General features: G+C 36.8%; 2 protein-coding genes across 2 annotated transcripts; one reads left to right on the top strand and one right to left on the bottom strand.

The window, feature by feature from the left end:
- The first annotated feature begins 3,260 nt into the window (after positions 1–3,260).
- On the top strand, positions 3,261–4,445 carry LOC123709505. The gene has a single exon (XM_045660896.1). It carries the CDS (start codon positions 3,261–3,263, stop codon positions 4,443–4,445), a length of 1,185 nt encoding a protein of 394 aa, XP_045516852.1.
- Positions 4,446–10,086: 5,641 nt separating this feature from the next.
- LOC123709504 lies at positions 10,087–12,082 on the bottom strand. The gene is made up of 2 exons (XM_045660894.1): positions 12,025–12,082; positions 10,087–11,812 (listed from the first exon to the last, which is right to left on the bottom strand). Exons 1-2 carry the CDS (start codon positions 12,080–12,082, stop codon positions 10,899–10,901), a joined length of 972 nt encoding a protein of 323 aa, XP_045516850.1. The 3' UTR covers positions 10,087–10,898.
- Positions 12,083–12,526: the final 444 nt, after the last annotated feature.

The raw sequence follows: 12,526 nt of genomic DNA, 5'->3' as shown, positions 1-12,526 counted from the left end.
ATCTTCGGAAACATATTGGAGTTAATTCAAAGGAGCCATTGCTTACTCCTTCTCTCCCCGAGGAATTTGAGGCGAATCTGATGCGCCGTATCGGGGATAGATTAAATGCGCGGATTGAGAGTCTTGAGCCTAGGCTTAATCCTGCACCTGTATTAAGGCCTTCTCTAGCTGCGGACCGATGCAAGATCGTTAGGCCGCCTAGATTTGAGCCAGATCAATCCCAGAATAATAGGCAGGTGAATAGCAGATGCTTGGTGCAAGCAGCATCTACTGATTTGCCCCAAGTACCATCCTCTATTTCAAAAAAGAAGAAAAATAAAAGAATTGCAGGAGATGAAATAATGGCCATTGAAAAGGTATCTGCTATTGCTCAGCCCTCGCCTCTGCAATTGGCTTCCAACCTTTCTAAAGAGCATTGGTTGATTGTTGGGAAAGGAAAGAAAAGAAAAAAGAAGAAAAGGGAAAGGTCGGGTGCTGTGTTAGCTCAACCAATAGTAACAGGTTTTCAGGCACCAGTTAAAAAGCCAAAACTGCGTACGCCCCGTACAGCTGCTGTTGTTGTAACTGTTCCGGCGGAAATTCTGAAAAAAGGCGTAACATATGCGGAGGCTATTAAAGAAGCGAAAGGACAGATTAGGCTAGAGGAGTTGGGAATTGAAGCAGTTAGGTTTAGACGTGCCGCAACTGGTGCTGCCATTATACAAGTCACTGGTGAAGGTGGAGGAGAGAAAGCAGATGTTCTGGCTAAAAAATTAAGGGAGTGCTATGGTACGAAGGGTATCCTTGTGTCGAGACCTGTTAAATCTGTTGAAGTAAGAGTATCAAGCTTAGACGATTCTGTTACTGCTGACGAAGTAAAATACGCTGTATGTAAGAAAGGGGAGTGCTCATCCGATCATGTTAGAGTTGGTGAAGTTCGTCAAGATAAGACGGGTCGCTTTGTGGTGTGGGTGAAATGCCCGGTGGAAGCTGCAAAGAAACTGTCTGAAGGTCGTCTGCTTGTAGGCTGGTCTTCAGCTAGGGTGACGGTGCTGCAACAACGAGAACTAAGGTGCTTCCGCTGTTTGCAAGCTGGTCATGTTGCAGCTCGTTGTACGGCGGAAATAGACCGTAGTAAGTCTTGTTACCGGTGTGGCCAGCCAGGTCATCGTGCGTCTGTTTGTTCATCCTCTGTGTATTGCGGCTGGTAAAACAGCGGATCATCGACTGGGGGGGAAAGCTTATACTGCTCCCAGTCAAAAGTTGCCGAGAAGATTCAACACGAAGGTTTCAGTAGAACCATCTTTGTGCAGTGACATAATGGAGACCCAAGAAATTGTAATTAGTTAGTATGGATCTACGTTTTATTCAATCTAACCTGAACCACTGTGCAAGTGCTCAAGACATTTTAATTCAGAGTTTGACACAGTGGATCGTTAATATAGGGATTGTTTCAGAACCATACATGGTTCCAGATAAAAACAACTGGGTCGGTGACCGTGATGGTCTTGTTGCGATTTTTATAAATGATGTCAACTTGCTGTCAGTTGCTTCAACAATGCAGGGTAGAGGTTGTGTTGCTTTAAAAATTGGAAGAATTGCAGTTGTCGGTGCTTATTTTTCCCCTAATAAAACGCTTGCTGAATTTGAAACGTTTTTGTCCGAACTGGGCTGTCTTATTTCATGGTGTCGACCGCTCGATCTTATTGTCGCTGGAGATTTCAATGCTAAATCTACAGTGTGGGGGTCTCCAGTAACTGATGAACGTGGTGACGCTTTGTTGGATTGGCTAGCTGCTCAAAATTTGGTGTCTCTGAATCGGGGTAATGTTCAGACTTGTGAATGGTGGCTCTATTGTGGACGTTACTTTTTCAAGTCCTGCACTTGCAAGTTATGTTTATAGATGGAGGGTGTTGTCAGATGTTGAAACTTTATCAGACCACAAGTACATTCGCTTTGACATCAATGATTCTTCTGTAAGTAATCCGGGTCCTGCTCCATCTGAGATAGGTCCTAGATGGTCCCGAAAAAATCTAGACAAAGATGCGCTTTTCGAGGTATCGTTAGTAGAAGCTTGGAATCCCAAACCTTCAAATATTACAATTGATTCTGAGGTGGAATGGTTTAGGAACTCATTCACTCGTATCAGTGACGTTGCTATGCCCCGGATCGGTCCCATCTCACCTAAGCAAAGCGTCTATTGGTGGTCATCCGAACTAGCCCAACTACGAGCGGAGTGTGTTAAGGCACGTCGCCGGTACACGCGTTTTAGAAGAAGACATCTCAGTTACCGTGATCAGGACGAAGAGGCAAGTTTATATTCTTCTTATCAAGCAGCAAAAAGGGCTCTTCGGATGGAAATAGCTGAAGCAAAGGATAGGGCATGGAAGGAGCTCCTGAACTCCTTGGATCGTGATATGTGGGGGCGACCATATAATATTGTCATGAGTAAACTCCGTCCCTGGAGGCCGCCGCTAACATCCACAATGGAGCCAACGTTTCTTGAGATGGTTGTTACATGGCTGTTTCCTTGTGATTCTATTCCTTTTATTAATGTCGACTTTGATCGTTCAGAGGATATTCCTGAGGTGTCAGAGGGTGAGTTAGGGGCAGGTATTTTTAAAATTCAAAACAAAAGAACCGCTCCTGGTCCTGATGGATTGCATGGAACGGTTTTGGCGCAATCTCTTAATAATGGTTTATCTAACAGATTTCGAGATCTCCTTTCTGATCTTTTGAGGAACGGCATATTCCCTAGTAGCTGGAAAGTAGGTCAATTGCTTCTTCTTAGGAAGTTTGGGAAACCGGTAGATTCACCTTCGGCGTATCGACCTATTGTTTTACTTCCTGAGGTGGGAAAACTGTTTGAGCGAATAATTGTCTCGCGCCTCGAGAAGCATCTTCTGATCGTTGGTCCAAATCTGTCTGATTCTCAATTCGGTTTTCGGCGTGCTCGCTCTACAATTGACGCCTTAGCTAGGTTAAGGGACTTGTGCGAAGAAACTGTCTCTGGTGGTGGGGTTGTGTTGGCGGTTTCGCTAGATATTGCAAATGCATTCAATACTATTCCCTGGAGAGCGATTATGGACGGTCTCTTTTATCATGGTGTGCCTGTTTACTTACGACATGTAGTAGGAGCTTATCTCTCTGAACGATCGATCATATATCCAAGTCGGGAAGGTTGGAGATGTTATCAGGTTCGATGTGGAGTTCCCCAAGAGTCGGTTCTTGGGCCCCTTTTGTGGAACATTGGATTTGATGTAGTCCTTCGAGGTAGACTGATGCCAGGAGTAGGCTTAATATGTTATGCTGACGATACCCTTGTGACGGCCAAGGGATGTAATTATCAAGAGGCGAGTTTGTTAGCTGCTGCTGGAGTAGAACAAGTAGTGACTCGTATAAGGCGACTTGATCTTCGAGTGGCTTTACAAAAATCAGAAGTCATTTGTTTTGCTAGGAGGTCTCCACCTAGAGGCGCTGAAATAATTGTAGATGGCGTTCATATGGCAGTAAAGTCGACTTTGAAATACCTCGGGTTGGTTCTCGATGCCCGTTGGACTTTCAAAGCTCATTTTGCAGCCCTGGCACCCAAGCTTGAGTCAACTGCAATGGCTTTGGGTCGTATAATGCCAAATATCGGTGGGCCAGGCGAGGGCTGTAGGCTTCTTTATGCTGGTGTAGTACGTGCGAAAGCTCTTTATGGTTGTCCGATATGGGCGGATAAGTTGACATTTTACAACAAAGGTATACTGAGGCGGTCACAGCGTAAAGTTGCCATTAGAATTGCGAGGGCATACCGTACAGTATCCTGTGATGCAGCATGTGTCATAGCCGCCACTCCACCTTGGCACTTGGTAGCTCTGGCTTTGGGAGACATTTTTTGGAGAAGAGCTGAAGCCAGGAGTGGTGGTTTTGACCCACCTCTGGAGGTAGTCAAGGTGTGGAAGGAGGAGTATCGCCGCTTAATTTTGCAAGAATGGAGGGAAGAGTTAAGTGAATGTCGGTTTGGTTTACATACCGTTGATCTTATTCGTCCCTTTTTGAAACACTGGGTGGACCGACGGTGGGGATCGCTTTCCTATCGGCTCGTGCAGGTTCTCTCTGGACATGGATGCTTTGGAAGTTATCTGCATCGAATCGTTGGAAGAGAGGCGACACCCGCTTGTCATCATTGTGACTGTTTAGATGATACGGTGAGGCATACAGTGGAGGAGTGTCCGGCTTGGGACTACTTTCGCTCGGTGCTTGCTGATAGCATTGATGGCAATCTGTCGCTTCCACTAATTATTCAAAGAATGGTAGAAGCTGACAATGACGGTCCTTGGAATGCCTTCAAGGCTTTTTGTGAGGCCGTCATGAGTCAGAAAGAGAATGCGGAGCGTCAGCGTGAAAATGATTCAGATGCTCCGCCAGTAAGGAAACGACGACCGGGGCAGCGACGCCGTGTTTTCGCACGTCTGCCCTAAGTTAAGATTTGGTAGATTTGTGTGTGAGAGGAGTCATGTGGCATTGTGGCATTCGCGTTTGGCGGGGGTAAGGATAGGGCTCAGCTGTTACCTGCCGTCGCCCTTTGGCGAGCTGAAGTCATCCGTCAGGTTTTAGTGGGTAGGGTTTATTAAGTCTGCCCTGCTGGTGTAAAATACCGTAGGGATATGCGTAAAAGCATTTCCTGACGAAAAAAAAAAAAAAAGTGTAGAAGTAGAAATATTATTCTATGGTTAAGATGAGGTAATGCACAGTACAATTAATAAACAGCTGTCATCATCCTAAGTATAGCAGCGCTAGATGTCTTGCTCATAAAGTACGTTTTGACATTTAAAAGATGTCATATAAAAAATGAGACACACAATTTGTTAATTGACAACGACAGAGGTTAACCGAACTTCGAAACAGTTAATTTACCAAATGAAATTGAAATGAATGGACCGAAGTTATTTCTTAATTAGACGACGCCAGAAGTTCTGTATGCCTCCTTAGAGTGTCGAAATGAGAGTTAAACTAAACTTGTTTACCTTTCCACAGAGCTGTTTATATGAAACTTCGCAAATACGTCCCCGCAGAAGTAAAATTAAGCTGAAGTGCCATAGACAAACTTAGACGCTTTGTTCCCGGGAAAATATAAATTTCGTATGCCAATCCATCTGGGAGTAATTTTTCCCGTGGAAACTTCTTCAAACATTCAAGTAACAATATTTTGTCGTTCCTTCCCTGTTTTCAATTTACATGTATTTTTATATGATTTTCTATACATGCAACATCTTTTTCATCTACAATAATATTGTAATGAGCAAAGATTTCATTGTTTGTTTGCATTAAATAGACTCTCTCTAGAATTACTGGAAAGCTTTCTCTCACCATTAGAATCCTACATCTGATGAAAAAGGGTTGTAAAATTTTTGTCAAGTTTTGCCTTTTGTTAAAATAGCTTTTACACATTAAGTAAAAGACTTTTTGAACGGATTAAAGGTATGTATTATTATTAAAAACTTATAATTATTTACATAATTCTAATAATGTTTGTCAAGTTATTAATCCATATGTAACTTCGATAATGTAACCCAAACTGTGAAAAAATACAAATATAAATATATCGTGTACGCTGTATTATTGACAATAGAGCCATGTACTACAGTTTTATAGAATCCATTAATATCTACGTATAAGTCATATGAGCGTTTTGGGTTGGGAGTTCTTGCCGCCCACTACCACTATGTGGAATCAGCTGCCCACTGAAGTATATCCGAACCAATTTGACTTAGGGTCTTTCAAGAAAAGTACGACCAATTCTTAAAAGGCTGGCAACGCACTTGCGAGCCTTCTGACAATGTGAGTGTCCATGTGCGGTGGTAACACTTAACATCAGGTGAGCCTTCTGCCCGTTTTTCTCCTGTTACATAAGAAAAGGCAAGAAAATATATGTTTTATATATCTTTAATCAAATTTAGCCGTATGAAGCCGGCAATGAGCGCTAGTCACTTATATAATGATAACTAATAATTAAATAATGTGTAAAACTCATGCCTTTTGAAACTAAACTTTGTTCTCTTAATAACGCTGCGCCCAAACAGTCTTCTATCAGGTTATATTGAAAGCGAAGTAGAAATTTAGCAAGTTGATGAATATCTTATGCTATTGTCTCTAAGTGATAGATTGGGACTTTCCGATGAACTTTTCAAAATCATTTTCCATTCAAATACTCCTTTGCACTTACTTTATATAGATTATTAAGATTCCTGCTCTATTATATTTAAGTTGGCGCCTGGTAGATAGTACTGGTGATCGAGCTGGTGCTTTCCTGGAACGAATAAGAATCGCAATACAGCTACGGACCAAATCTTTTAAATTTGTTTTTAATTATTTTTATTGTTACTATATAGGTTAAGAAAATTGTAAATACTGTATATTTGATTGTTGTTTAAGTTTTAATAAACGATATAATTATCTTATCAATATTTCACCTCGATTTATTTCACATAATAAAATCACGTATGTACAAACTATGAATTGTAAACAAGCGATAGTACCGTGTCAATTACCGTGTAATGTAACCTTGGCAACATAATTGTAACATCGGTAGTGTTTTAAACGAAAAGTTTGAGTTACTTTTTTATGTTTAATTTATCGTAATTTTCCAATCAATGTCAATAGTTTGTTGATTGAAGATGTCCTTGCTAGAAATACTCCTTAAGAATTTTAATTTCATATATGAATGTAAACAAAAACGTTTTGACACTTCATAGAATAGAACTAAAAGAACAATATTGCGGTTTTGCTATACTTACTTTTATATACTACTCAGAGTCGGCGAACTTTCTATACAATTATAAGGGATCCTTAAATAGGCGAAGATAGTATGTAAAAAAATCAATAGGGATGAGTGAGTGTAAGAGTTTAGATAAATATTTCCCCTCGTCCTTTCATATTCAAACTAATAATATCACATGTAAGCCCAGATCAGTGTAACCCTTCACGCTCGTTGATTACATTATGGGTTTTATTTTCGCATCTACATGTTTTACAAAGTATTATTTACGTGCGCGGGGATGTCTTTGAACTTGCCACATAACTATAATTTCAATCCCCACCATATTGAGTTGATGTATTTCAAAGTTATGTATCAGGGCTACGAGTATTACTTGGTGACACAATGACGCAGATGTGTCTTCCCCATACTGTATTCGGGGATTACAAGATTTGAAAGAATAGGTGTGTTACAAACTCACAAACCCATTAATAATATACATACAACCTACAACCTCTTAAGTCTGGGTCTTAGGTATTTGTATCTGTTAGTAAAGCAAGTAAGTGATCGCCCTGCTGTGTTTTTGGGTCTAAAGCATGCTAGTCTTCCATCACCTTACGTGCAAGTGTTACATACGCACATTGACATAAAGTCCACAGCATGGTAAACCGTAGGCTAATACCGCCATTAATCAATTAGTTTTGCTTTAATATAAAGTGAGGCATAAAGGAACAAACAAATGTAGTTTGTATTTTCTACGGTCATTTGTACTTCAATTTTAATAGTGCTTTTATAATAATTCTTCTGGTCTCTTTCTTACCAGTTAAATGCAACTAGTTTGTAGTTAAATATTTGTAGTATTTTATAACAAATACATTCTAAGGATTTAGAAAATAAATTTTAACACAAATTTAGAGAAAACTATTATGACATAATCATATAACACGTAGAATTTATTTATTTAATATAATTTACCGAGTATAATCCATTTTCGCATTTCCAGTATCAATATGGTATCCCATATATGTTGCATTCCCCCAAAAATAAATCATTCGTTAGAACATCGAGGGTGTGAGCACGACATTTCTACTCGATAATCCCTCTGCCGCATTTCAGAGCTTAGATTTCATTACGCAAAAGATTTAGTCACAAGAGCTCGTTCATACATTTATACTAAGGAGGGATTTGTTGAAACATCAAGTTCTTCGATGATGACATAAATATAAACAATATTCACAGAAAACTAAACAAAACAGATACAATTACATTTCTGACCTTAATATGAACTATAAGTTATACAATGTTATTCAGTGTTACAGTTATTAGAAAAATTATAATTATAGAAAAGAAAATAAAATAAAACTAAATATTAGCCTTGAGAAATTAAATTGTTTGTACACAGTCATTTTCATTAAATTATTCGGTAATTTACAAAGCATTCTTTCATATTCACAACAATTTCATTTTATGTCCTACATTTTACTAACAGATGTGATACAGTTAAATCAGTTCGCATTTACACTAATTTGGGGTACTTTTAGTTAATGCGTGAATATAGTTTATATTAATATGGCTTATATGTAATCTTGGTATATATACTACAGTAACACGTAAACTGTGGTTGCTACTAATAAAATACTGATTTCAACAAAAACATTGTTGTATATGCCAATATATTTATAAAAACCAAAATATTTTGAAAAATAAATGTCCATCCGTGCGAAGAGGGTCGCTAGTAGTAGTAAGATATACGTTTTGAATTTTTTTTTTACAACATTTACGAATTAGTTCAATATTAGTATTAGCAATTACATTTATTTAATGTTCCTAAAATATATATTAACATTTCACGAAACGTATCTATGTTGATTGAAAAATATAAAAGGTCACATTGCTTTCTTTGTGACCTACAATATATCGTTATGATACCCTTTACGAATGTATCCAATTTTAAGCAAAATATTATATTAATACAAATTATATTAATAAAAATATTCGTTCTCAATCACATAGATATATCATGTCAAAATTACATCAAGTCCCATTAAAGATAAATGTTCTTGATGACTAATCCCTGTTCCAAGCCACCCTCGAGACCCACAAACTTTCTTTGTTTACAATGTATTGGATGAAGATTATCTTAACGTTTGCGATGTGAAACTGAAAGTCGCAAATCAAAAAGCACTTTGTTTCCAGCCTGGGACGAACCACATGTAGTAATAAACCCCAGGAGAGGCCGTAAACATAATATTAGTATTCAGGTGACGTTGTGGTAGACGCATTAACCTTTAAAAAGGGGTCAATGCGTAAAACTTGTATCCCCTGATATCTTATTCTGTCCAACTATTTGTTTGAGGGGTTCCGTTGGCGACAGGTACCGCCGAGGAATATTGATTGGCTGGAGATTAATTCGGTTTTCATTAGTTTCAAGTAACTAGTTGAGGTCATTTACCTTAGGGTTGACGTTTAATTACAACTGATAGATTAACCTGAACTTAGAATATGTTTTTTTATACCATTTATTTATGGTAGAGTAAATGATTATATTTATGTGCGAGGCTTATTTTGTGGAAGTGCCTGGTAGAGACTTTTGCATATACCTAAAGCTTTCTTACCTAAACATTACGTTTATTTTTATAGATGTTTACCTCCATATCAGGAATCTGAATGATTACCGACAGGTGTCAAATGACTTGAATCAGCTGTCATATTCAAAAGCTTTACTTTTTAATTAATATTAAAATAATTAGGAATAGTACTTTGTATTTTAGTTAACTAGCTAATATTTTTACGAAATTTTTTTATTACCAAAAGACAGTATTTACTTATTAGTCAAACGCCAACCTATGTCTTCCATTATTTAGAAATAAATAGAATTTTAAGTTTAGTTTAGTCTACCAATAAACAATTAAAAACTTTCCAACTTCAAACCAAGGGGTTTAAAATCAACCGACTGTTCGCAAAAATACTTTAAACGAAAATCTAGTGGTTTCCGTTGAGCATTTTACGAGAACTTCCAACGCGAGTGACTCTGTCAGGTGAATAATAAATGTTTAAGAAGTCAGCGTCCTTTTATTTGTTACTTGCTCTAAACATACTTTACAAAGTTTATTTCTATAATAACATATGGGTACTGCAGTTTATTTTTATGACCAATGTAGACGTCTGGGGAATAGATGGGTTTATTCAATTGATTAGCATTTACGAACTTTATTTTGGAAATTCCAATCCCATACATCTTAATCATCATCTTAATGGTCATAGATTATAAGCCCAACTAAGTAGGATATAACTAATTTAAATTTGAAGATATACATCGTTAAACTTATAATTTACTATGTTACTCGAGCTATTAAAGGACACGCATTATATTTTTGAAACAAAAATTATAGAGCTGAATGTGAAAGGTGACAAGAATCTCCAAACAGTTTTATAATTCGAAATTTGAACTAGTAAACAGTAAGAAGATTTTGTCAGATGCAATGATTATAAGTTAAATCTAAATAAATATTTCAGATATACTAAAGCAACAACAGTAATACGTACATAAACACATGTAATAAAACTCCTCATTTGCTAACGATACATTGTCACAGCTCGAAGCACAAAAGCTGACGTTCCTTTTACGATATGCCCTGACAATTGCGATTCAAGAGCCTGTAAAGTTATATCGGTTACAGTTACTGCTATTGTTTCGATTTATTACCCAATTGCGAATGATGCTAAGACATGCTGTATTAATGTATTATCGCGAATGCTATATATCTTTGACTGTGGAAAATGCATTCTGTAGTTTAATTTAGCAAGGAAATATTTCCTCTTTGCAACTAGCTTTGTTATATTTCGTCTGTTATATTTAGAAATATAAATTGGTACTGATATTAGAAAATAGAAGAATACATTTATTTGAATAATTTGTTATTTGTTAACTACTCAAGGTTAACATAAATCCCGTAGTACTTTTTAAAATACTATTTAGTCTGTCTTAAAAATTTTGATTTTCAAATTCACGACTTAAAATATTACCTTCCGTGTGTTCATAGTACTATCGTGTTGTACGGACCTTTATTAAATCAGTTATAAATAAAGAAATGTTTCATAACACATTTCAAGTTCAAGTATGTTTCTAAAAACTTGCTGTCAAATACTGATAAATAGTTGAAATTCTCTTAAAAATTTAATAATAAAATGTATTCCCATATGGAACAAATCCTGTTTTCTTAGCGGGGGATTTATGAAGAAATCCGTCGTAATACAACCCAGCAAGAGGTCGAAATTCGGAGGTCGGTTTATTATCTCCGAAGTAGGTAGTACTCCATCTTTCTTGATTTAGGTGATTAACTGGGCGTCTGTAATAAGAATCAGTACTTGGTTTCCTATCATTATAGTAGTAATAAGTGTCTCTAGTAAAATCGCGTTTAGAGTAATTTATATTGTTAGTCCAAACTTCACCCGCTCTGCTCTCAACTTGTAATTCTGTGGTGAGCAAATTAGAACTAAAGTTTTGCCAATTATTGTCTGTGGAAGGAATCATAAATATACTATTAATAGGAGGTTCAGTAATTGATAATGAAGCTATCATATCATTTTTATAAATTGCATTTGGATACGGTCCATTCGGTTTTGTCGTATTTGTAACATTAGTAGTTTCCCCTTCTGAAATAGTTGTGGCTTCCGTTGTAGTCATATTATCACTATCTTTTCCCACATTTGGTTCAGTTACAGTATCATTAACAATATTCTGTCTAAATGTATCCTCTTCTTTTGCGTCATTGTTAAATAATTCCACATTATTTTTAATAGTTACGTTATTATAACTTTTATCTTTTGAATTATCTGTTGAGTTGCAGTGTTGGATGAGTTTTTCTGGAGTAATAATTTGAAACGAGCCATTTTCATTGAAGTTTTCGTTAGGATTTCCCTGAATGTGGACAGTTTGCTGTTGGTTGACTGGAAGGACAACTACTGGTGACAGGACTAGAGGCGGTAATTGTAAAGCAAAATTTTGACCCATTTTATAACCTTGAAGAAAGCCCATCAGTGGAAACAAATGTCGCTTTTTTCGGGTTCCTGATGCACCATCAGCAAACACTAAAACAGAAATTAGAACGATTTAAGCTATGATTCTGATATATATTATAAATGAAGAAAACACTACAGTAAACAACTCCGTGAATCTTTTACATATGAACTTAAACCCAGCAAAATAAACTACATTTACATTATTTTATAAAATATTAAAGAAGAAAGAAATAAATATTATGCAAATAATTTTTATTAAAGAAGTTTTAAATAATTCTTACCAAATGAAAAACTCCAAACTAACGTTGTAACTAATAACAAACACCCACCCACATGCATTTTGAGTTCTCAAATGATGCTTCATATAACAATACTTTATTATCGTTGGTGAATGGCTATATGCAAGAGTGGATAAAATTATATATTTTTTATTTATTTATATTTATTTTTTATTGTTCCACTGCTTGCACCACAAATTTGTGTATTCAGCTCTCACTGAAGTATTTCCTAACCGATTTGACTTAGGGTTCTTCAAAAGCTTTTCCAATTACACCTTTTACTTTCAGCAACTCTTTAAAGGCTGGCAACGGACTTGCGATGTTTAGAAGTGTGAGTTTTTATAGGCACATGGGCGTGGTGGTATATCTTAACATCAGTTGAGCCTCCTGTCCGTTTGCCCCTGTTATAGAAAAGTGGTCATATATGATATGTTTCCAAAGTATCCGACATGGGCGTAAATATACCTTAATTAGTTTTAAAAAAATAAAATTTATTCTAAACTAA

The sequence above is a fragment of the Pieris brassicae genome, chromosome 5 (genome assembly GCF_905147105.1).
Source record: "Pieris brassicae chromosome 5, ilPieBrab1.1, whole genome shotgun sequence".
Lineage (NCBI taxonomy): Eukaryota > Metazoa > Arthropoda > Insecta > Lepidoptera > Pieridae > Pieris > Pieris brassicae.
Note: the sequence above shows the minus strand (reverse complement) of the source record. Positions and strands in the feature narration are given on the sequence as shown.